Source organism: Mixophyes fleayi (assembly GCF_038048845.1).
Source record: "Mixophyes fleayi isolate aMixFle1 chromosome 4 unlocalized genomic scaffold, aMixFle1.hap1 SUPER_4_unloc_4, whole genome shotgun sequence".
Classification (NCBI taxonomy): domain Eukaryota; kingdom Metazoa; phylum Chordata; class Amphibia; order Anura; family Limnodynastidae; genus Mixophyes; species Mixophyes fleayi.
This window is the reverse complement of record NW_027445890.1, coordinates 218,117-243,548: the sequence shown is the minus strand read 5'-3', so window position 1 is coordinate 243,548 and position 25,432 is coordinate 218,117. Positions and strand designations below refer to the sequence as shown.

General features: G+C 49.3%; 4 protein-coding genes across 4 annotated transcripts; 2 read left to right on the top strand and 2 right to left on the bottom strand.

Moving 5' to 3' along the window:
- Window positions 1-16,866: 16,866 nt before the first annotated feature.
- On the bottom strand, window positions 16,867-17,178 carry LOC142111710 (histone H4). Its single transcript, XM_075193867.1, has one exon. The coding sequence runs from the start codon at window positions 17,176-17,178 to the stop codon at window positions 16,867-16,869; it is 312 nt and encodes a 103-aa protein (XP_075049968.1).
- A 1,070-nt stretch (window positions 17,179-18,248) lies between these two features.
- On the top strand, window positions 18,249-18,890 carry LOC142111735 (histone H1.01-like). Its single transcript, XM_075193889.1, has one exon. The coding sequence runs from the start codon at window positions 18,249-18,251 to the stop codon at window positions 18,888-18,890; it is 642 nt and encodes a 213-aa protein (XP_075049990.1).
- A 502-nt stretch (window positions 18,891-19,392) lies between these two features.
- Window positions 19,393-19,785, bottom strand: LOC142111709 (histone H2A type 1-like). The gene has a single exon (XM_075193866.1). It carries the CDS (start codon window positions 19,783-19,785, stop codon window positions 19,393-19,395), a length of 393 nt encoding a protein of 130 aa, XP_075049967.1.
- A 300-nt stretch (window positions 19,786-20,085) lies between these two features.
- On the top strand, window positions 20,086-20,466 carry LOC142111708 (histone H2B 1.1-like). The gene has a single exon (XM_075193865.1). The coding sequence runs from the start codon at window positions 20,086-20,088 to the stop codon at window positions 20,464-20,466; it is 381 nt and encodes a 126-aa protein (XP_075049966.1).
- The last annotated feature ends 4,966 nt before the right edge of the window (window positions 20,467-25,432 follow it).

The following is a 25,432-nucleotide window of genomic DNA, read 5'->3' as shown; positions in this document are numbered from 1 at the left end:
GTTCATAAATTTGAGAAATAGTTCAATCCTTATCCATGCGATAAGGATTGATAACTATTTCTCACTTTTGCCGATGATTGATAAATGCGCCCCATGTCTCCTTGCTCAAGTCCTATACCCATCCTCACCCCCAGCTCCCCCCGTCCTACCCTAATCACAACCCACCTCCCCGCTCAAGTAACCCTGCCAATCTCATCCATATCTCCCCACTTCCCTCCCTCGCTTTCTCCTGTGCCCTCTGGAACTGCAGTGTCATGTGCAATAAACTGCCCTCTGTCCGCAACCTCTTCATCTCCATCTCTCTTAGGGGTCTATTATTACCCTTCGCTTTTTCAGTATAAACTTTTCAATCCCCATCCCATAGATGCGGATTCAAAAGTTTCTCAAATTTATTAACTCTCCGTTGGTGCCCCCTTTGGTTCCTTCCACTTACCTTGTCTTCCGATCAGCACCTGTAAGACAAGAGAGACAGCACAATGACAGCCCTTCCCAACACCTCTGTTACTTACCCGATCCAGAGGGACCGCTATGGAACTCACCACACCGGACGTTACCTTAGACCGACCACTCTCACGTCCTGAGACGCTGTGCCCCACAGGCCTGCGCCCGCGGCCGTTAAGCCCGTCTTGTCCTGAACTTGGGTGCCCTTCCGGACGGATGGATGGGGTTCTATAAACCGCTCCAGAACTCTTCTTAGTACCTACTTAGGAACCGAGTGTTCCGTACTCTACGTCAGGTCCTAGCGTCCTGCTAAAAGAGTAATTGGTACTCACTTGTTCCGCGCAGGAAACTCAGCTTGACCCGCCTTCTTCGGGTCTTCCAGGCTCTCCAACCGCCGGCGCCTCTTCTCCTGTTTGGCGCTGTCAAAGGCTGCTTTGCGGGGGCGCTCTTAGCCCTTACAAGGGCTCCCCACCGACGATCTCTGCTCCGGCGTCTTGCTTGAAGTCTTCGGGCATCAGGGTAGCTCACAGCCCTTACAAGGGCTCCCTAACGCTTCCGCCGCTGCTGGACGTCTGGACGCGACGTCCTCCTACTTCCCCTCCGCCGCCGCACAGCCCTCGCGTTGGCGCCCGGCGACAGAAAAAGCCGCGGGCACACTGACGATATCAGCCGTTGCCGCGAGCCCTGATTGGCTAGCGGTGGCACCAGTAGTTTGAATGGCCGGAGGCGAGCCAGGATTGGTTCGCCGACCCGGCCGCTGATTGGCCAGCAGCGGGAAGTAAGCCGGGATTGGCTCATTTGCCCGCTGCCACCGGGACCTTTCCAGGGAGGAATGAATACTCACCGCTGGACTGGTGAGTAGCTTTGTCCTGCGCCTCCCTCTCGGCCGCCTTGTCGCCGGGGCACTTCTCCACACTGCTCACCCCTCTTTCAATCCCTTTGCGCATGCTTCGACCGGTGACCTCGGGCATGCGCACAGAAATCCCTGAATGAAGAACATGCGGAAAGTGACATGGAGGGATCATGTGATCCCTTCACACATGCGCTGTGCAGCTCTGCTCTTCTGAGCAGAGCTGTTTTCAGTGAAAGTTTTCAATCATGTTAATGTTCGCCAGCTTCAGATGGCGTATATTAACATGGTTGAAAGCTAAGTTTCGGTCACTGTTGCATAGAGTTACTGAGCACTTCCCATGCACTGTTATGGGGAGTGCTCAGTAAAACGATGAGAGATGCAAAGCAGCAGATATCTGAGATATCTGCAGCGATGCTAGAATAATACATAGTAATTTAGCAGATAATCCTCGAAAACTGTTGTTTTCGAGGATTTACCGCTAAATTAAAAGACGGATAGCTTTGATAAATAGGCCCCTCTACCTTCTAGCCATCACTGAAACTTGGCTCTCTTTTTCCGACACAGCTTCCCCCACTGCTCTCTCCCATGGGGGCATATACTTTAACCCATTCCACCAGACCGGATGACCCTCCAGGAGATGGAGTATTGACATTACCATAACTAGCCATTTTAGTGCCCTGGACGAGACAGGGAACCGGCGCCCCCCATCTAAGTGGGAGTGCCAGTCGTCGAGTGGGCGTGATCAACCTTATGTGGGGGGCGTGGCTAGCGCTTTACAAGTTCTAGACCGCACTGAAGCCCCCTCCCTCCCCATTCTTCTCGGTCTGGCTTTGTAAGGATCTTTATGTAATAAGCCTCCATAGAATCAAAGTACTTTAAATGCAGATATCACATGCTAGCTGTATAAAAATTAATTGGTTATTGAAATAAAACTCACTGAAACAAATTAAAACATAAATGTAACGGTACCATCTGTATCACACTGCCCAATCATCACACTGTGCCCTCCATCACAGTTTCTCCTTTATCACACCGTGCCATGGAGCCATCTCTATCATTGTGCCCCCTTATCACCACCACACGAAATGAATTATATATATATATATATATATATATATATATATATATATATATATATATATATATATATATATATATATATATATACACATACATACACATATATACACACACATACAATATAAAGAGCCTCCTAGTGTCCGCCATACCTTACAGAGAGCATTCCTGTGACCTCCATACAATACAGAGAGCATTAGTTTGATCACCATACAATACAGAGAGCATTCCTATGACCCCATACTATACAGAGAGCATTCCTATAACCACCATACTATACAGAGAGCATTCCTATGACCGCCATACTATACAGAGAGCATTTCTATGACCACCATACTATACAGAGAGCATTCCTATGACCACCATACAATACAGAGAGCATTCTTATGACTGCAATACAGATAAATACCTCACCTGAAATTAAATCAACTAATTGGCTGGAATAATCATATGACTGGATGGTCGCCACTAACATTACTAAGTGACGCTAGTAAATCAGACAATTCGCTTATACAGTCACATGACCGGACGGTTGCCATCAACATCGTTAGGCGACGTCAGCAAATCAGATTATTGGCTGATGCAGTCCCATGACCGGACGGTTGCTATCAATGTCGCTGAGTGACGTCACCAATTATGGGAGGATTTTCCCATTTATAAAGCCAATTAACACACATCCCGGCTTGCCTCGAAAAAGCCTCTTAGCGAAACGCGCGTCGACGGACGCTGCGTATGCTACTCATGATAGATTTAGATTGTGAAAGCATTTAAGATTATCTAGAGAGACAACCAACTACTAAGTAGCTATGAAGTGATGCTCATTAGATATAGCGCTTTTTCATTGAAGTAATGTGTGAATGAGAATTCCAAAAAAGTAGCTCTGTATGAATGATATCTATACTAAGGAACAAGTAAATATATACTAGATAGAAAATCAGTCCCTAAAACGTGGGGAAGTGACCAATGATCCCTAAAAGGTGGAGTGAATGAAGTTTTGAGTATTATATACATGTACCAATGACAATAATTGAGCTATACAAATACTCTAGAAATAGACATTTGGGGGAAAAAACTTTTACTCAATAGTAATGGTTTGATGTGGATTGGATTAACAATTCCCACTGAAACTTTATAAATAAGCAACTTCTTTTGCTGCAGTAATTGAGCAACATTAGCTCTGAATAAATATCACTTGTTCTGAAATACAAAAATACTTCTTACCAAACAGACTTTAAAAAAAGTGGACCTGTAAAGTATAACTAGAAATGGATAACTGAGTTCTATATTTCACTATATTTCAAGGGTCCCGTATAATACGTTCATACCATATATAGTGACTATTGGTACAATATAATATATCACTTATAGGACGTCATGCCGCCAATGACCAAAGGTGGCAGACATCCCAGTTAATCCAATTTGTTCTCTTTAGTACATTTAGAAGTATCAGCTATACTTCAGAGTAGCAGCGCAGCAAGGTATTTTTTCCTGTTTCTACCTTCTTAACAGTACATATTAACCTGGTAAATACAATTCACATTCTATTTTAATATTTCGCTACAGGCCTACTGGAAAACACTCTCCATATAATAAATAAATAATATACTTTTGAATGCAAATTAATAAAGTTATATATTTAAAAAAATTCTGGCCATTAGAGTGCCTCTATTCTAAGACACACTTTTATTTTTCTCCTTTTTTGTCAATTGTTACCTCGCCAGCTGACTGATACTGAGGGCCGCGACTTGCATGTCCCTTGCAGCGAAGTCCATACCTTCTTGCGGTGGTTCCTGGTGAAAACCATGGGCGTGTTAGACTCTGCGCCTAAGTACTCAGTAGCGCCAACTGCTGGCAGGTATCATCAATTCCACCTAGTGATTCTGACAAACGTAGTCTCTCCCTGACCCCTAGTTGGTTTGTGGTTAGGTCCCTGGTGGATCCGCTGGTAACAGTGTAAGAGTGCCCCACCATAGCCTCACAGTTGGAGTTGGTGGGAGGCTGGGTAGTGTCATTACAGGTGACGTTAGGACGCAAGGAGTCAGGAGCTAAGGAGATGAGTGATCAGGTGAGTAAAACACTAAGTCCCCTTTTTCAGAACGGGCTCCCACCTTTTGGTGGGTGGAGTACTTGGGCGGGATTGTTCCTAGGCCCTCGTACTCTCGGCGCCGAAGTATTAGACTAGAGCAAAATAAGGTGTCGGCAGCCGGGGTAGAGTCAGTGTCTCTGACTCGCAGCCGTCACCTCGGACATTGCCCTTTCGTCGAAGGGTAGTAGAGCCTCCAGTTTGTTTCCCCGTGCAAGGGTCGTACCGATGGCGTGCAGGAGGAGGAGGAGCAAGGCGAGCCTCAGATCATGGGAGGTGGTTTTCCATAGTATTCCCTCGGGATCAGGTGAGTAACTGGGGGTGGGATAGGGGATTGTGCTGCACGCTTTGTACCATTTTTAGCACCCCTTACATTCTTCTCCTGCCCTCCCCTCTCACCCAAATCTAGCTTTCCTAGGTGCAATCTAGATGCTCTTGACCCCACTACTTTCTCCTCCTCTCTCGATCCTCATGCCACCGCGATTCTCCGAGCCTGCAGGAAGTGTCCCGGCCGTCTCCTCGGCGACCGGGTTGTCACTTACTGGTTCGCCCCGGCCGTTTCCTAGACAAGAGTGGGGACGTTGTGAGTGATAGCGCCGCGTCCCAACATTAGGGGCAGCCGGGCGCGTGCGCTAGTACTTGAATTAATTAATTAAACAGCTCCTGGGGCCGATTATCATGCTGTCCTCTGTGTTTTGCCATTGATCAGTCTCTGTATATAAGGCATGGATGGCTTAGCCTCCCTGTCGGTTATAGTTACAATTTTCTGTGTATTAGCCTGGTGCTGTGCTTGAACAAATATTTATATTAGGCTTCCTGTGTATGACCTTTGGCTTTGTTCTTGTGGACTTGATTCTTGCCTGTTGCCCTGACCCTTGCTTCATTCCTGGATTATCCTTGTCTGCTGCCAGTCCTGACATCTTGCCTGGCCTTGACCACAATACCTGCTCCTGGACCCAGACCGTGGCCTATCTTTTGACCATGCTAGATTCTACACCCCGTTACTCTACGCTACAGTACGTTCATACACCTGTACAACCGCGAGTATAAGTCCTTGCCTGTACAACCGCGAGTATAAGTCCTGGGGGCAACCAAGTACCTGTGAGCATAACGAGCTCTACTGGAAAGGCGGCTGCTAGAGGTGAAGAACTCTCTACCTGGTTCTACAGGTTGATGACAAGTCGTAGCATTATAACCGGTCAGTGAAGTTCTGGAAGAGTTCGCTTCCATGGATGAAAGCGGGACGAACCCCACTCCAGCCCAAGTTGTTGCAGGCCAGATCCAGACCATATCACAGGTGGTCCAGAACCTAGTTCAGCATTTGTCTGCCCAGGAAGAGGCCACCAGAGCCTCGCAAGCCCAGCAAGGCCTTCCGGGTCCTGCAATGGAGCCCAAATTGAAGCTACAAGACCGCGTCTACGGTGACAAGGCTTCTTTTCACAATTTTAAGGAGAGCTGCAAACTCTACTTTCGCTTGAGACCACGCTTCTCTGGCTCTGAACAGCAAAGAGTTGGCATCATTATCTCCCTGCTCCAGGGTAATCCTCAGTCCTGGGCGTTTAGCCTTGCTTCCACATGCCCTCCACTATAGTCCGTTGATGCATTATTTGATGCCCTGGGGTTGCTTTATGAAGAGCCTGACAGAGCTGCATCGGCTGAATCACATCTCAGGGCACTAAAACGGGGTCACCGCTCTGCTGAGGAATATTGTGCTGAGTTCAGGCGCTGGTCCACAGATAACGAGTGGAATGATCTGGCACTCCAGAGCCAGTTCCGTTTGGGTCTCTCGGAACACATAAAAGACTCCCTGTTGTAATATCCTATTCCTGCTACACTGGAGAGTCTAATGCAATTGGTCATTAAAATTGACCGTAGATTTAAAGAGAGAAAAGCTGAGAGGGATACTACCGTCACCTCATGCTCTTTTTAGACTCCTCCTGCTGCACCTTTTGAAGCTGCTGAGCCCATGCAGCTAAGTGCTTATCGCCTTTCTTCGGAAGAGAAAACCCGGAGACGAACCTTAGCCCGTTGTCTATATTGTGGCAACTGGTGTCATCTCCTCCAAAACTGTGCCAACAAGTCAGACCAGCCGGGAAAAGAACAGGCCTAGAGAACGTGGAAGAGGTTTGTCTAGGTCTGCAGATTATATCTTCCAATAAAGCACTCTTGGTTCCTGCAGTAATTTCCTTTGGTGCACAATCCACATCTGTCTCTGCTTTCCTAGACAGCGGTACTGCAGGGAATTTTCTGGATCTGGATTTCGCTTGTACTTTGGGATTTCCTGCCATTAAGCTCGAGTCGCCCATCACTGTCTGTGGTCTGGATGGTGGTCCTTTACCAGGTGGTAAAATTTGTTCCCAACCACAACTGTTGCCGCTCACAGTGGGGGCGCTACATTCTGAAGTCTTGTCCATTGTTATGAATCCCAGTGCATTCACAAAGTGCAACGGAAGTGTAAGGCAAAGTGTCTTTATTCAGGTAAATATATTAACAAAGATAACTCAAATCCACGGATAACAGGTTCCAAAAGAGACTGTATAGTAAAATGTCAGGAACAAGTATAATAAGTTTACCCCAGTCCAGAAGGCACAAGGCTGTCCAGGAAAGCAGACAGAGTCCAGGGATCAAATAGAGACCAGACAAACAAATCCAAATAGCCAGGCAGAGATTAAGCAAAAAGGCGAGGTCCAGAAGTCTGTTCAAAAGGTCAGGGCAACAGGCAAAACAGTGTGGTCCAAGGTACAGGCAAATGATTTGGGGTCTCAGGCAAGCAGGCAAGGTCCAAGGTACAGGCAGGGGTCATACACAGAAGTTCAGTCCAGCAGGTATATACCAAATAGCAAAAGAGCAGGTTAGCAGCAGCCAGGAACAAATGGATGAACTGCTCAGAGCACAGCTAGAGGCAGGTACTTAAAGCAGTGTACCAGGTGCAGTTCTAATTAGCATCAGACAAGGAGATTAACTCCTTCAGGCATGTTGCAGAGTTCAGGTGCAGGACAGCAGCAGCACCTCTGATGGATTATAGGTACTGCTGCCAGATACAAAACAAAGGCAGTCATAACATAGCCCCCCCCTTTAAGGAGCGGATTCCAGACGCTCCATACATGCTCCCTTCAGGTTTTTCTCCTCTTCTTTTTCTTTTTATAAGATCTCCCTGGAGACACAATTGGGCTCTTCTCTAATGGAGTACAGAGAAGACCCGATTCTTCAGAAGCAGAAGAATTGTAAAGTTTGTCCACTAACTCTCTAGTATCCTCCACAAATTCAATTTCAGAGTCTGAGTCCCAGCCTAGAGTCGGGATAGGACCTTTTATTTTATCACCCGATGATGATATGCCCAAAAAGCCAGTCACCAAGGTTGGTGTTTGTTGTGACTGAAGTGGCAAAGCAAAGGTTTTTCCATTCTTGTTAACCTTCTCCCTAGGTGACCTAGACTGTCTGATGGAAGACACATTCATAGAGGTCTTATGGACAAGTGCAGGAACTGACGCACAGGCTGGAACGGGCACAGACAAATCGTAATCAAATGACTTGACTGTGGATGGAGTCTACTTCTGACAAACAGTATTAACAGTCCATGGTATTATGAATAATGGGGTCATCGGAATTTAGTAATGAGAAGTCCCAGGTTTGTGGCTCCCCTCTAAAACACATAATAATTGAACCCACTTGGTTAAATTGATCAACAAAATAAACCGGACAATCTTGAAACTGTTTCATGGAAAGTTTGAGTACCATAACAAACTGTTTGATGTCTCCATCAAAGAAGACTGGAGGAGGATCTGATGACTCGGAAAAGGCTTTTGGGCATTCAGGCTCAATAGCAGTCTCTGGAGAGTACCCAGCTTGTGCAGCAGTCTCTGGAGAGTCCTCAACTGGAACGGCAGAGCAGGAGTCCCGACTGGGATGGCAAGTTGGGCACACTTGATGGGAAGCCCATACTGGGCACAGAACTCTGACTGGATTGCACTGTGAGATGTCTCAGAGCAGACAGCACTATGAGATGCCTCAGAGCAGACAGCACTGTGAGATGCCTCAGAGCAAACATCACTGTGAGATGCCTCAATGCAGACAGTACCAAGTGGTAACTCGGGCTGAACCGCATGGACAGTCAACTTGGGCTGAAACGCATGGGCAGGCAACTCGGGCTGGACCGCATGGACAAGCAACTCGGGCTGGACCGCATGTACAGGCAACTCGGGCTGAACCGCAAGGAGAGGCAACCCGGGCTGAACCGCATGGACAGGCAACTCGATAGGGGACTGGAGGTACAGGGCCCTCTCTGGAACGGGCTGGAGGGACAGGGCCCTCTCTGGAACAGGCTGGAGGGACAGGGTCCTCTCTGGAATGGGCTGGAGGGACAGAGCCCTCTCTGGAGGAGACTGTAAGGGCAGCGCCCCCTCTGGAGCAGACTGTAAGGGCAGCGCCCCCTCTGGAGCAGACTGTAAGGGCAGCGCCCTCTCTGGAGAAGATTGTAAGGGCAGCGCCCCCTCTGGAGCTGAAGACTCAGGAGTAGAGGCAGCGGCTGAAGCCCAGGGAGTAGAGGCAGCGGCTGAAGACCCGGGAGTAGAGGCAGCGGCTAAAGACCCGGGAGTAGAGGCAGCGGCTGAAGACTCGGGAGTAGAGGGAGCAGACTCAGGACCGGACACAGCGGACTCAGGACCGGACACAGCGGACTCAGGACTGAAGGCAGAGGCTGGCACCTCGGAACAGGAGGCAATGGCCGGAGACCCAGTGCCGGCGGTAGCTGGAACTGGCATCACAGGATAGGCAGTAGCTGGAACTGGCACCGCAGGACAGGCGGCAACTGGAACTGGCACCGCAGGACAGACGGCAACTGGAACTGGCACCGCAGGACAGGTGGCAACTGGAACTGGCACCGCAGGACAGGTGGCAACTGGAACTGGCAGATTAGGCTGAAGTAAAGCAACAGGAGGTGCTGTGCAGAACAATCTAGGGTCTGGAGAGGAGCACACTGAAGGCTGCTCCATAGGATGTTGTGGTCTGCGGAGCGGACAACTTTGTAAGAGATGTTTGCCACTGGCACAGTAGAGGCATAGTTTACCAATCCTTCTGCGCCATCGTTCCTCCTCAGTGAGAGGGGGACGCAGGTAGCTTGGTCGTTTAGAATCCCTAATGGTAGGGACCGCTGGCAATATCATAGATGCAGCACCAATGTCAGAAAAAGTTCTGGGAGAATTCTCTGCAGTCTGAATGCTTTCATTAGAGGAGTTTGTTGCTTTAAAATCAGAATTAGTGTTGAAATTACTTATCACAGCAGCAGGAATAGTTTTGAGTAGTTCTTGGAGTAAAATGGATAGTTGTATGATTTGGTAACAGAGATGAACAATGTCCATTTGCAGCATTTGTAATTGTGGATTTACAGACATGTCTAATAGCCAAACACAGAGTTCAATGCAACAACACTAGGAATTCCAGGACTAAGGCAGAGGGTGTGCAATCAGCAGGCCCAGATTGTATGGCAGTTCATCATGTTATGAATCCCAGTGCAGTCACAAAGTGCAACAGAAGTGTAAGGCAAAGTGCATTTATTCAGGTTAATATATTAACAAAGATAACTGAAATAAACGGATAACAGGTTCCAAAAGAGACTGTATAGTAAAATGGCAGGAACAAGTATGATAAGTTTACCCCAGTCCAGAAGGCACAAGGATGTCCAGGAAAGCAGACAGAGTCCAGGGATCAAATAGAGACCAGACAAACAAATCCAAATAGCCAGGCAGATATCAAGCAAATAGGCGAGGTCCAGAAGTCTGTCCAAAAGGTCAGGGCAACAGGTAAAACAGCGTGGTCCAAGGTACAGGCAAATGATTTGGGGTCTCAGGCAAGCAGGCAAGGTCCAAGGTAAAGGCAGGGGCAGGGCCATCTTTTCCATTGGGCACGGTGGGCAGCTGCCCGGGGGCCCCCACGAGCAAGTGGGCCCCATAGGCACTTCTCTTAATGAGAATAAATAATCCTGCAAAAGAAAAAAAAACAACAAAAGAAAAACTACATGGGTCACTGAGCAAGTACATCTATCAATCTCTATATATCTAGATCTATATCTGTATCTGTATACATCTAAATATCTATATCTATATATATATCTATATATATGGGCCCCGGTGCACTGCTTTTCCCGGGGGCCCATAATGTTGTTAAGATGGCCCTGTGCAGGGGTCATACACAGAAGTTCAGTCCAGCAGGTATACCAAATAGCACAGGAGCAGGTTAGCAGCAGCCAAGAACAAATGGATGAACTGCTCAGAGCACAGCTAGAGGCAGGTACTTAAAGCAGTGCAACAGGTGCAGTTCTAATTAGCATCAGACAAGGAGATTAACTCCTTCAGGCATGTTGCAGAGTTCAGGAACAGGACAGTAGCAGCACCTCTAATGGATTATAGGTTCTGCTGCCAGATAAAAAACAAAGACAGTCATAACATCCATTTATCTAATTAATTGCTCTTCCGTTCTGGTGATCTTGGGGCATACCTGGCTGCAGCTCCACAGTCCGGTCATCGATTGGAACAAGGGAGACATCATTCATTGGAGTCCTTCTTGTTCTTCATCCTGCTTATCTGTGCCTGTTCGTCTGCTCCAGGTTCCTCTAGATCAGCTTCCGTCACCCTACAATAAGTTTTCTGATGTATTCCCTAAGCAGTCAGCTGACACGCTACCTCCTCATCATGATTATGATTGCACTATTGACATAGATCCTGGCTCTAAAACTCCCAAAAGGGAGACTGTACTCTCTCTCGTTACCAGAAACACATTCCATGGAGGAGTATATTAAGGATAACCTTAAAATGGGCTTTATTAGGCCTTCTAAATCCCCGGTAGGAGCCAGGTTCTTCTTTGTGACTAAAAAAGGACGGTTCTCTTCGACCTTGAATTGACTTTAGTGGGTTAAATACAATCACATCAGAATCACCTACCCACTTCCACTCATATCAGTCCTTTTTTTTTATAAACTCAGAAGTGCTTCAGTATTCACCAAGATTGATCTACGAGGAGCATACAACCTTATACTTATCAAGGACAGGGATGAAGGGAAGACCGCATTCAACACCCACTCAGGTCACTATGAGTACCTGTCCATGCCTTTTCGTTTATGCAACACACATGCTGTCTTTCAGGATCTAATAAGCGATGTTCTACGAGAGTTATTAGGGCGCTTTGTCGTGTTATACCTGATATATTCTTCATTCGTGGACCAACACCGCCTTCACGTGAAACATGTCCTTTCTAAACTTCGGCAACATCAACTCATTGCCAAGCTAGAAAAGTGTGAATTTGAGATCCATAAGGTCTCATTTCTAGGTTATATTTCTAGGATGGGTTACTCATGGATCCCAGCAAGGTCCAAGCAGTCTTAGATTGGGTATGCCCAACCAATCTGAAGGCCGTACAAAGATTCCTGGGCTTTAGAATTATTACCTGATATTTATTAATTCCTTCTTGGACCTGGTAGCTCCTCTAACTGCCCTAATCTGGCAAACGTCTAAATTCCAGACAAGCACGCTGGGCCTTGTTTTCTACCCGCTTCAAGTTTATTATTTCTTACAGACCTGGTTCCAAGAATGTTTAAGCGGATGCACGGACGCACTCTCCTGCCGCTTTATGACCTCTCATGCCCCTTCCACTGTTCTGCTGTCTACAGTTCCTTCATCCTCAATTCATTTAGGATTTACCCAGGATTTGGGTGCTGCTCTCCACCATTTCCAAAGAATTGCTCCTCCTCAGACTCCTTCAGATAAATTGTTTGTACCAGTCCATCTCAGGAAGGCTGTACTATCTGAGGCTCATGACAACAAGATTGTCGGACATCCTGGAGTTTTCAAAACCACTGAAGTCCTCCTGCGCACAGTTTTGTGGCCCTATTTGGCCACTGATTTTAAAGAGTTTGCACTCTCATGTAGAGATTGTGCTAGAAACAAGAGTATCAGAAGCTCTCCGTCGGGACAAATAATGTCGTTGTCCACTCCAAGTAAACCTTGGTCACATCTGTCGATGGACCTCATTGTAGATTTACCCTGGTCACCCGGTCACAAAACAATCTGGGTGGTGGTAGATGAATTTAACAAGATGGCCCACTTTATCGCTTTGGCAGGTCTACCCAATGCCCGAACTCTGGCATCACTATTCATTCGCTATATCTTCCATCTCCACGGTCTGCCTGAAGATATTGATTCTGATCGTGGGTCTCAGTTCATGGCTCAGTTTTGGAGATCTTTCTGCAACCACCTTGACATCAACATCAGTCTGTCTTTTGCTTACCATCCACAGTCAAACAGAAAAAGACAATCAGTCATTGGAACAATTCATCTTATTATATTTTTCCAAATGTCATAACAATTGATCTTCTTTACTTCCGTGGGACGAATTTGCCTATAATAACTCTTGCCATTTTTCCACCCGCACATCTCCATTCTTTTGCAACTATGGCCTCCATCCCAGGTCTAATTCTCTTGCTTCAATCAACTCTTCTGGTTCTCCTGGGGTACGCCAAACAGCCTCCCATCTCACAATTATTTGGAAGAAGTTCCATTCCGCCCTGCTTCAGGCCACCTCTCGGTCAATTTTTTTTGCAGATCGTCATTTCAGGAACTGTTCTCTTAAGGTGTGAGACAAAGTCTGGTTGTCCACCCGGAATATTAGGCTCAAACAACCCTGCAAGAAATTGGGACCTAGGTTCATTAGACCGTTTTCTATTGTTAAAAAAAGTTAACCCTGTTGCCTTCAGGCTGAAGATTCCACCTTCTTTGAGAATCCCTAATATGTTTTACTGTTCCCTCCTGAAACTTGTTGTCTTGTCCTCCAAGTTTGAGACTCCTGAACAACCCAAACCCCGACCAGTCAACTTGCATGGTTCTCATGAATTTATTGTGGAAAAATTCTCGACTCCAAGCGGATTCAGGGACAAACCCATTTTCTGGTGCATCCGAAGGGATCCAGTCCAGAAGAACGCTCTTGGGTTCCTGAGAGGCGCCTGCACGCTGACAGACTGCTCAAGAGATTATTTAAACAATTCCCTGGAAAACTTGGTTTTTGAGGTTCCTTGATCCCTCCTCAAGGGGGGGGTGGGAAGTACTGTAACAGGTCGTGGTGGTCCCTCAGGTCACCGCAACTATCCATGCCCGCAGAAAGTGTCCAGGCTGTCTCCATGCCGGGACGTCACTTCCTGTATCACCCCGGCCGTTGCCTAGACAACAGTCGGGACGCTGTGAGTGATAGTGCCGGGTCTCAGGATTAGGGGCAACCAGGCACGTGCGCAAGTAATTGAATTAATTAATCAGCTTCTGGGGCTGATTATCATGCTGTCCTCTCTGTTTTGACATTGGTCAGTGTCTGTTTATAAGGCAGTGAGGGCTTAGCCTCCCTGCAGGTTATAGTTCCTGTTTTCTGTGTCTTAGCCTGCTGCTGTGCTTGGCTTTGTTCTTGTGGATTTGATTCTTGCCTGTTGCCCTGACCCTTGCTTTGTTCCTGCTTTATCCCAGTCTGCTGCCATTCCTGACCTTGACCATGATATCTGCTCTGGACCCAGACCTTGGCCTGTCTTTTTACCACGCTAGACTCTACACCACATTACTCTACGCTACGGTACGTTCATACACCTGTACCACCGCGAGAATAAGTCCTGGGGGCATCCGAGTACCTTTGAGCATAACAAGCTCTACGTGGAAGGCGGCTGCTAGAGGTGAGGAACTCTCTACCTGATTCTACAGGTTGAATATAAGACCGTTAGTCGTAACACTTCCATCGTACATTCGTAGTAGACTTCTTTGTCCTCTTTTTCACTGTTCGCTGAACACCTAAATTGTCCACCAGTAGCGGTGTTGCATAATGCCCCTCAAGGGGAGCCGCGTTGTTCCAATAACGTGCCGTCTAGGGATATCACCGGATGACGTCATCCACACGCAGTTCGATGGACCGTGATGCAACCGGAACCAAAGTGTCGCCAGTCCTGGCTCTTAAACTCCCACTGTTTTGTCCTTTGTAGTCCCTATAAAGAGAGTCTAAGACCACACGTAACTTGCAATCCGGTTGCTGGGGCTACCCAAGATTGTCCTCAGGGGCCTTATGGGAGGCAGGATAGCGGGCAAGGCCCTGTGGGGCTGTCTCCTACTAGGACTGGAAGAGGGGTCTGGATGACCGTATCTTTGGCAGGTGGGGGATTTGCTACATCCTCAATGTGTGGGAACATGAACCAGAAGTCGTCCATCACCACCAGTGGGTCAACTTGTTCTTCCGCAATTGGTACCACCAAGTGTGATTCTGAAAATAAACAGGGTCGCAGCATATTCCTGTGCTGTACTGTCACCCGTCCATCTCCATGTTCGGGCACTATATCATGCACCGGCCATCTGGATACATGTGCCTTCAGACTACGTACGGTGTTACCTGTCAGCGATCACTCAACTTGTAGCTCAGCCTCTTCATGCATACCTGCACCCTCTGTCCCAAGCGTCATGCTCCTGACGTTGCTAGCGACAGACCTTGGTGCAACCGTTTGCTAACCACATTGTGAGCTACCCCCAACTGGTGGTTACTGCTGCTAGACACAGCTGGTTGGTTCCATTTTCTTCATTATCAGGGGATGTGAGTGAGTGATAGGTCTTGCATCTCCCTTCCCTGGCAGTTGAACACTAAAATTTACGGTGTGTACCCAGTGGTGTATTGAACGCAGTTGTTATAAAACTATGCCACTTCTTGCACACATTTAACCCTTATTACTCAGTGTCTCGACTTATCCCAAGCACATCTTCCTCCTCCAGGTCCAAAGACTCTGGCCTAAGCCACTGATCTGTCCCGTAAGGATCTCACCTGGTTCTGGTGGTGGGGTAGACAGCAGTACACAGTTCCTGGATGTCCCATTGGAACTCATTAGTGCGGTCACTCAGCTAGAGTGGAGGTTGACACTGTCATGTAGCAAAGTATGAGGCAACAGGGGAGAAATTGGGCCACGCATATGTGCAAAATAGTGGTAGCAGAGTTGTTGTCTGACATTCGTTGGGTGACTTCCCCAACCCCAAATCCCCAATTGCAAGTAACCCATTGGCAGACGGGGCTTCTCGATGCCTATCTCCTGGTTAACCCTGTGGCTGGCTGTCTGACTGGTTTGCTGGCTGTCGAGATTATGAGCCAAATATATGAAATGTGATATCAGGGATAAAGTTGCCTGTACTACTATGTGACATGTAGTGGAATGCAAAGCAACCTCATCTATGACATAACTTTAAAGCTGCAATGAACCGCTATAGGAGACAAAAGCTTTCACTGTAAACAATGTCCTGTCATTGAAGTAACTCTTAACACATAACAAGACACCAGGGATCCAGATCAGAGGGGGGGGGCTGCCAATCACACACAAAGGGACCATGTGATCCGAGAGCGCATGCATGTTTCCTATAATCCACATAAGAAAAATCTAATCCTTCCTAAATATACTTCCTATAATTGATATTAATACTTAACAAACATGTGTCCATTATTTATGAATATAATTTCTCCCCCTAATCTTCGCTCCTAATAAAGAGAGAACAATGTTATACAGCTAATATGTCAGTTATACAGCTAATATGTCACAATACAAAAACAGGACTAACATCTGTATTGAGGCACATTGTAACAGTCTCTCTTAGAATGCAGGGAAGTGTACAGACTGAAACAAAGAACAGATTTAATATACAGTGTCAAATCACATATTATATTTACTATGTATCATAACCGCTGCATGAACAGTGGCAATCACATCTCCATTTTCACAGTGCTACATTGTCCCATGCTATGAATTAAAACTATTGTATGTATGATTAAAACAAATACCCAGTTCTGTGGTGAATGCTTTCTGCTGTCCTTTGAAATGTAAGAGGGAATGAGCCAGGCTGACTTAAACTTTACTTTCATTCATGCCATCTCCCTGCTCTTACCAGACCTCACATATATTATAAAGTCTGCACCAAGATATCAATTATAGGGACACATATTTAGAGTTTTCTGGAAAGATAATATATTGTTCAAATCGTGAGTTGCACCGTTTAATGTTTTACACAGACTGCAATACCACTGGTCACATTTACTCAGCAAAGGTATCTGTGCAAGATGTAATTATTATATAATCTGGTATGCTTTACAATCGTGCATTGTTACCAGCAGGACGCGATAGTCTCTTATTAACAAACTTTTCTAAGGCAACACTGACACGCAGCGATCACCTTTGCATATGTTTCAAATAGCTAATCGTGTATCCTCGAGGATACAAAAGTTAAACAGATCACCGATATATAGTGGGGAGAATTCCACACATTCTACCGAGTACTAGGGCAATATTACAGCTCTCTAATGGAAGAGATGGGCGGCCCTGAAAAGGACCTTTGTGTGTGTAATGAAATTAGACGAGAGGAGTCAGTGCTCAGCCTCCGAATCCATACAGAGTGCGGCCCTGTCTCTTCAGAGCATAGACCACATCCATAGCGGTGACAGTCTTCCGCTTGGCGTGCTCAGTGTAGGTGACGGCGTCCCGGATGACGTTCTCCAGGAAAACCTTCAGCACCCCACGGGTCTCTTCATAAATGAGGCCAGAAATACGCTTCACACCTCCTCTACGAGCCAGGCGGCGGATCGCGGGCTTTGTGATACCCTGGATATTATCCCGCAAGACTTTCCTGTGCCTCTTGGCGCCTCCTTTTCCGAGTCCTTTACCGCCTTTCCCTCTGCCAGACATGTTCAAAGGTAATCTTCTTTCCGTCTACAACAAACGAACTAAGTTACACGCTAGACAAGCTGTCCTTTTATACAGGAGAGGCGGACCTGATTGGGAACTTGAGGGAAATAGGGGAGGAGCACCAAGCAACAGGTTCCTGAGTCATACCAACACTGCCAGTTTTCAGGCCGTTGTAGTACAATTATATTTTGGTCCTGTAATGTCAATCAGGGCGACCTTTTGTTGTTAGAACGCAGAACGTAGATGTGTTCGGTTAACTCAGTATATGTTTCTGTTTTCTGAGCTCTCAGGCTGGGAATAAAGCGCTGCTTGCACTTTCACTCACTTTCTGTACCAGTGTGTGACCATTTATTCAGCGGCGGTGGCTGCATTCTGCATGCTCCGTGTTCAAACTGCCGTGTGACCATCCTTTCAGTGTTGTCTGGTAGGAGACTGTCGCAAATGTTAAATCGGGAATAGTGATTACTGGACATATACAGAGCTGACGATTGTGGTGCATGACTGTATGCCTGTCAGTATGGAACATCTGTGTAACGTGACAGTCTCACACGAGTCTGAAGGTTTAAAAAGGTAGAAATAAGACGTGAGAAGTGAAACATGACATAAAAGGAGAAGTAGGAAGGTTTACTCTGCTCAGTCACTGGGGGATCCGGGAGCTTTCTTTGGGCGCATCCACGTATTTGATCATAAGTTAAGATACAGAGAGGAGATTTAGGGAGATGGGGGTGTTGGGTGTATTTTCAGTGTATTTGCCCGGGGTTCCTCAATATAAAAAGTCTACACACGACGAAAGGGCGTCACAATGTGCTGATGAAATAAAGGACAACGAGCCGGTATTATTACACTTCATATTAAACTCATTTCTTTCAGCCATAGAAACACAAAGCGGGAGCCGACATTCTAGAACGGCGTCCATGAGGATAATGGGCGTGGTAACAATACCCCCGGAATCTGCGCACATGATTGGCTCTTCACCACAGCCAATGGCTTCGCATTCCTGGGCTCTATATAACAACTCAGTTGATGATTATCTGCATGTAAAAGTTTTGTTTCTATTTGGTGCACGGAAAATGTCAGAGACAGCTCCCGCCGCAGCGCCCGCTGCTCCAGCAGAGGCCCCCGTCAAGGGAAAGCGTCAGCCGAAGAAAGCAGCTGCAGGAAGCTCCAAGAAGGGCAACAAAACGTCCGGTCCAAGCGTGTCTGAGCAGATTGTTAAATGCGTGTCCGCATCCAAGGAGCGCAGCGGTGTTTCCCTGGCCGCCCTGAAGAAGACCCTCGCTGCTGGAGGTTACGATGTGGAGAAGAATAACAGCCGCCTGAAAGTGGCGCTCAAGAGCTTGGTGACGAAAGAGACCCTGATCCAGGTGAAAGGCAGCGGCGCCTCCGGTTCCTTCAAGCTGAACAAGAAGCAGCTGGAGAGCAAGGATAAGGCAGCTAAGAAGAAGGTGGCGGTGGTTAAACCCAAGAAAGCGGCAGCCAAGAAAGTGCCCAAGTCCCCGAAGAAGTCTCCCAGCGCAGCCAAGAGCCCGAAAAAGGCCAAGAAACCGGCAGCAGCCAAGAAAGCAGTAAAAAGCCCTAAGAAGCCGAAACCTGCTGTGAAACCCAAGAAGGCGGCCAAGAGCCCGGCTAAAAAGGCAGCTAAGCCCAAAGTGGCTAAGAGTCCGGCTAAAAAGGCAGCTAAGCCGAAGAAGGCTGCTCCTAAGAAGAAGTAACTTGGAGCCGCACTCCTGTCAATCACACAAAGGCTCTTTTCAGAGCCACCCACTCGGTCTCGACAGAGCTATATAGTATATATCCCCCTCCACACACACTTTTCTGTTACTCTATGGGGGTGGATGTGTGCGCTATGAAGCTGAGCTCTAGAGTAGCTGTTTCTTTCCGGCGGTGGTGCGAGAAAAGAGATTATAGCCGTATATACTGACTCCTGCCGTCTTATTATAAAGTGTCTGCAGCTTGTTTAAACGTAACGTCAGTGCACCGTGACAGTGCCATATATGGTTCACTTTTGTTTAATAGACGACACCGCCAATCTGGATGGGGGAGTTTAGTTCAACTGTGTCCGTTATCTAACGAGCATTACAATGTAACCTCGTCTAACTCGAGTTAACACACAGCTAAAGCGGGATGTTATAGTCGTGGATCAGCTCTTTAGGGACGGGGTGGGTGGCTCTGAAAAGAGCCTTTGTGTTGTGGGGACAATTATCCAGCAGGAAATTACTTGCTCTTGGTTGGTTTATGGCTCTCGGTTTTCTTGGGCAGTAGGACGGCCTGGATGTTGGGCAGGACTCCTCCTTGGGCGATAGTCACCCCACCGAGTAGCTTGTTGAGCTCTTCATCGTTGCGCACAGCCAGCTGTAGGTGACGGGGGATGATGCGGGTCTTCTTGTTATCACGGGCGGCATTCCCAGCCAGCTCCAGAATCTCAGCAGTCGGGTACTCCAGCACCGCTGCCAGATACACCGGGGCGCCAGCTCCCACACGCTCCGCATAGTTCCCCTTCCTCAGCAGACGGTGAACGCGACCGACCGGGAATTGGAGACCGGCTCGAGATGAGCGAGTCTTGGCCTTAGCACGGGTCTTACCGCCCTGTTTGCCTCTTCCAGACATTTCAACTTATGTGTAAGTCAATCTACAACAATAAGGCTATCTGTCCCGCCTCCGTATATTTATACGCTGTAGGGACAGACACCCTTCTCTCATTGTCCGCTATCAAATTAGCTAGTGCCGCTCAAGTTCAAACAAACACCAATCCGCAGCAGCGGGTGGGATTTGACATCGCACAACATCCAATAGTGCACAGAGCAGACTGTGGGTCTCATTTACATGGGCTGCCTATAAATAGAGCGGCTGTGGGAGGTATCAGGAACAGTTTCTGCACATTGTGATTGGGATCGTTTTGTCGCTATAATGCCTGAACCAGCCAAGTCTGCCCCAGCAGCCAAAAAGGGCTCAAAGAAAGCCGTCACCAAGACCCAGAAGAAAGATGGCAAGAAGCGGAGAAAGAGCAGGAAGGAGAGTTATGCTATTTATATCTACAAGGTGCTGAAGCAGGTCCACCCCGACACCGGCATCTCCTCTAAGGCCATGGGCATCATGAACTCCTTCGTCAACGACATCTTTGAGCGCATTGCTGGAGAAGCTTCCCGCCTGGCTCACTACAACAAGCGCTCCACCATCACCTCCAGGGAGATCCAGACCGCCGTACGTCTGCTGCTGCCCGGAGAGCTGGCCAAGCACGCCGTGTCCGAGGGCACCAAGGCCGTCACCAAATACACCAGCGCCAAATAATTCACCCGTGATATCCTGAGACCACAAAGGCTCTTTTCAGAGCCACCCACCTTCTCTCTGATCGGGCTGTATTCACATTCCCTGTAAGTCATGGATAACAGGTTTTCCTATACTGTACCACCACCATCCCCTGTACGAATATTTTGTCTGTCTTGCAGCATCTATTTAACGGCTTGTAGTATGAATCAGCTCTCGCCCATTGGGTAACCCAGACGTACTTTAGTTACTCTAGGAATCAGTATAGTGTAAGGTCCCTAAAGGAGATGTGCCTCACAGGGCGACTAACTCCTAATACCTCCTAATTTACCACGATCCGCGTGGATGACTGGATCCCACCTCGGTCCCGGTTTGGGTTTTCTCCGGACGCCCGCAAGTAACACCTAAGAGGGAAACACACAGTTAACCCGAGTCTACCAAGTAAGGGCTGTCCGAGACTACGGCAAGGGACGAGGACACGGTCAGTCCAAGCTCCTTGCCGCCTCCTCACTTTGTTCTTGCCAAGACGCGGGGGACTACAGGCACTGAAGGCCAAGACTAATCCGAGGACTAATCCCGCCTCAAGTGCCTCACACACCTGCCGGTGAGGGCCTAACCGAAAGGAGGAATCGAGCGTGATACTCACCGGGACACTCCCACTTCCGATCCGGTTCTCCTGCACCTTCCCGACTCCTGCGGATGACAAGAACACACAGCCTCCCTCTACGCTCTCCGTGAACTAAGATGGCACCCACAAAACTGGACTAACTACAACGGCGACCCGACCCTAACAACGTTCTAATGGTCGGCAACGCAACTAAGTCAAACACTAGGACTAACTAAATGTGGTGCACTAACGGAACTACTAGTTACACGCTACGGGGAACACCAGCCGGTGTTCACAGCCTAAACCGGAGGGCGGTTCCTAACCCCCTCTCCCAGGTCGTACCAAGAAGCTGCCTTCTTGCTATGGAGTCACACACAGGCCCTAAGTACGGGTTCTTTAAGCCCGGCTGAGGCTCAGTAAAACAGCACACTAACCCGCGGGCCGACTGCCGCACGGAACAGCCGATCGAACTGAACCGCCCGACTGCCTGTACTCGGGTATCTCACACGTGTCCCTACGTCCGGAACCACAGGTCCACCTGCACGGAACCGGCCTTGAGGACCCTTGATCAGAACCACGGCCGCCCCTGGAACTGCCTCAAGGTGTGCTGTACTGCCACCAACTCACTCAGCCACCCCCTCTGGGTACCAGTGTGACCCCGGGGACCTAAGGGACAGGGAAACTACATGTGTTCTCCCCTGACTATGTGTATGCTGGTACTTACACTTGTCCCCCACAGCACGGGTTAGCACAGGAAAACCACAGGAAACAAGAGCCTACCTTTAATGGGGGCCTGACGTCTTGCCCCTGGACACAGTTAGAAAGCACACCAAAATACTGTAATGTAAACTACACTCGCCACACAGACAGAATAAATAGATACAGTATACAGTACCTTGCCCGCTACTTACCCGAACACACCGCTGCTAGCCAACCAGCAGGTTGCTACAGCACCACAGGAGCCTACGCTCGACCGTACCTCCTAACCACGTGTGCTCACCTCACACCGGACCGCGCCTACTCTCACGAGGCTCCCACGCCTCTACCTCACACCACCAGGGCCTTATGCCCTACACACCATGGGTCTCTGCCCAGCTACACACAGAGCCTTCTGCTCTGACTAATGGGCCTCAGCCCCCTCTCTAACTCAGGGCTCTGAGCCCACTCACTAGGGCCTTGTGCCCTACTACCTAGGGGTCCTAGCCCCTGCCTGAGGCCTGTGGCCTTCCTAACTAACTGAGGGCCTTGTGCCCTTAATAGCAGATGGGCTACCAGCCCCTAACCAGGCCCTCTGGCCTTCCTATGGCCTCTAGGCCACTAACTACCTAAGGGCCTTGTGCCCTTGTACACCTGGGGCTCTGAGTCCCCCTCTCTAACTAACAGGGGCTTGTCCCCTTTATATAGATACTAATGGCCTACTGGCCCACTACCACGTTGGGGCCTAGTGCCCAGGTCCCTGGGCCTTGTGCCCCTAATTCACGTGCCACGGGCCTTGTGCCCGACTGTGCCACGAGCCTAGTGCCCGACGTTATTGTATGTGCTGCGGGCGCGGGCCCGGGAGAGGAGTTGCCTGGCAAGGCCTTACCTGGGGCTGTCTTCGGGGAGCTTCTCCTGGACTCCTTCCCCGCCTGCCGCCGCTTCTACGCTCTGCCGCCGGCTTCTATTCTTGATCCCGCCGGTCTTCAGGCAGCAGAGGCGCTCTTAGCCCTAACAAGGGCTCTCTGCCGCCACTGCTGGTCTCCGCTGCCTTCTCTTCTGGTCTTGATCCCGCAGGTCTCCGCGACACGTCCTCTTCTGACTCTCTCCGCCGTCGAACTGCCCATGGCGGCGCGCGCGCCGACTTAAATAGTCGGCGCCGCGCTAGCGTCATCACGTAGCGTCGACGCGACGCCACGTGATGACATGGCGGGCCCGGATTGGTCCGTCGCCATGTTTCTTTTTGAAATGGCCGGGAGGTGAGCCCTGATTGGCTCACCGTCCCGGCTGAACGGAGGGGACCGCCGCCCGAGGGATGACGACGGCCCCGGCCAGGTAAGTCCTCCACATTTCCCCCGTTTTTAATGTCAGCAGTCCATGCCGACAAAACCCTGGTCCACACGAAATCCGGGTCAGTATAACGTCCTCCAGGCTGGCCCAAGTTTGGCCGCTGCGATCTTCTGGGTTGAAGCGGCGGTGTCGGAAGGTCCAGGTCCACTGGAGTAGCATCCGGAGTAACAACGTCGTCAGCGGTCATTGGTGCCCACCAATCCACCCCCGTCGGGGCGGGTATAGGATCTGGCTCACTTCTCTCCTGGACGTCGGAAGGCAAATCCAGAAAACCACAGGGACGTAACATATTCCGATGTAGCACCCGCGGTCTTCCAGTCCCTTCCGCAGGAACCACCTCATACAAAGGAAGGTCAGGAGCCATGCGCCGTTGCACTACATGTGGCAACACTTCCCACCGATCGCTGAGTTTATTTCCCAACCTCTTAACTCTTACCAGTACCCGCTGACCCACTACGAAGGGGGAAGCCGTGCTGTTGGTTGGCCCGTGATGGACTTTGGACCGTAGCTGCCCCCTAACCACGTCCCCGGCAATCTTCAGCTTCCTCTTCTGCTCGGTCACCCAGCCGCTGGGAGTCCATCTGTCCGCTTCTTCGGGGACGGACAACTCCAAATCACGCCACTCCCTTCCAGGCCGCCCAAACAAAAGGAAGTATGGGGTATAACCGGTGGTACTATGTACCCGGTTATTGTATACCCACACCAAGTCCTGCACGTACTCCGGCCAGCGGTTCTTTTGCCCAGAGCCCTGAGCATTTGCAGCAAGGTCCGATTGAACCTTTCACAGGCGCCATTACCTTGAGGGTGATAAGGAGTGGTCCGGGACTTCTGTACCCCATAAGTGTCACACAGACCCTCCATGAGGCGTCCCTGAAAACAGGCTCCCTGATCCGAGTGAATCCGCTCCGGGCACCCATATCTCCGAATGAAGTGCTCCACAATGGCGCGCGTAGCTGCTTCCGCCGTCTGATTTCGTGTGGGCACAACGACGGTGAACTTTGTAAAGTGGTCGGTCATGACCAACGCGTAGCTATGACCACTACTTGACTCCCCAACCAGGACGTAATCAATCATAAGCAGCTCCAAGGGTCGCCCCGTCTGAATGGTTTGCACGGGCGCATGCTGCTCCCCAGCCTTACTTACCCCACATCGTGGACAGGCTCGGCAGACCTCTTCCGCCAACGCCTTGGCGCCAGGTACGCAGTACTGCCTGCGTAGCCATTGATGGGTCTTGGCCGCCCCGAGATGAGCGCCTTTTTCATGGGCTTCCAGTACCAAGTCCCGCGCCATGGACTCAGGCACCACCTGCCATACAGGACGGAGCTCTTGCTCCAGGTAGGCTCGGCGAACTAGCACCCCTTCCCTCACTGCCAGTTGATCCCATCTGTGCAATAGCCGTCGTCCGGCTATGGACAGTCGACGCCGTTCTTCACTAGAGGGCCAATGTCCCTGTTGCTTCCATCGGCGGACACACCGCAATGGAGCATCCTGAGCCTGCCGTTCGGCCCAATCTACGGTCGTCTTGGGCACACTCAGAGCACAAACAGGAGATGTCAACTGGGTCAGATCCGGGATCTCCTCCCCTTCTCTGTCCTCATCACTAGGCCCCTCCGGCCCTTGCAGGGGATAACGGGACAACGCATCCGCATTCCCATTAGCCTTTCCGGGTCGATACCGGATCTTATATCCGAACTTGGCCAACCGAGCCATCCAGCGCTGTTCCAGCGCCCCTAACTTGGCCGTGCCCAAGTAGGCCAAGGGATTGTGATCGGTCACTATGTCGAACTCAGCGCCGGTCAAGTATTCCGTGAACTTTTCGGTTACTGCCCAAACCACTGCTAACAACTCCAGCTTAAAGGCACTGTAATTATCGGGGTTTCTTTCTGAATCCCGCAGGCTCCGGCTTCCGTAGGCAATGACCCGTTCTTTGCCGTCTTGGACTTGTGCTAGCACGGCCCCCAGGCCCTTGAGACTTCCATCAGTATACAGAACGAAGGGCTTTTCGAAGTCAGCGTACGCCAGCACTGGAGCCGTCGTCAGGTCTTCTTTGAGCGTCGTGAACGCCTTTTCCTGAGCGTCTCCCCAGGCTATGGCTTGATTCTTAGCCGTAGTGGCAACGCCCCTCAATAATTCGTGTAGCGGGCCAGCCACCTTCGCGAAGTCTTTGATGAATCTCCGATAGTAGCCCACTAACCCCAGAAATGCTCTCAGTTCCGTCACCGTTCGAGGGATCTTCCAGTCCAACACCGCAGAAACCTTATCCGGAGTGGGGCTCACCCCATCCCGGGACACAATATGTCCCAGGTATTCCAACCGAGATTTCAGAAGATGACACTT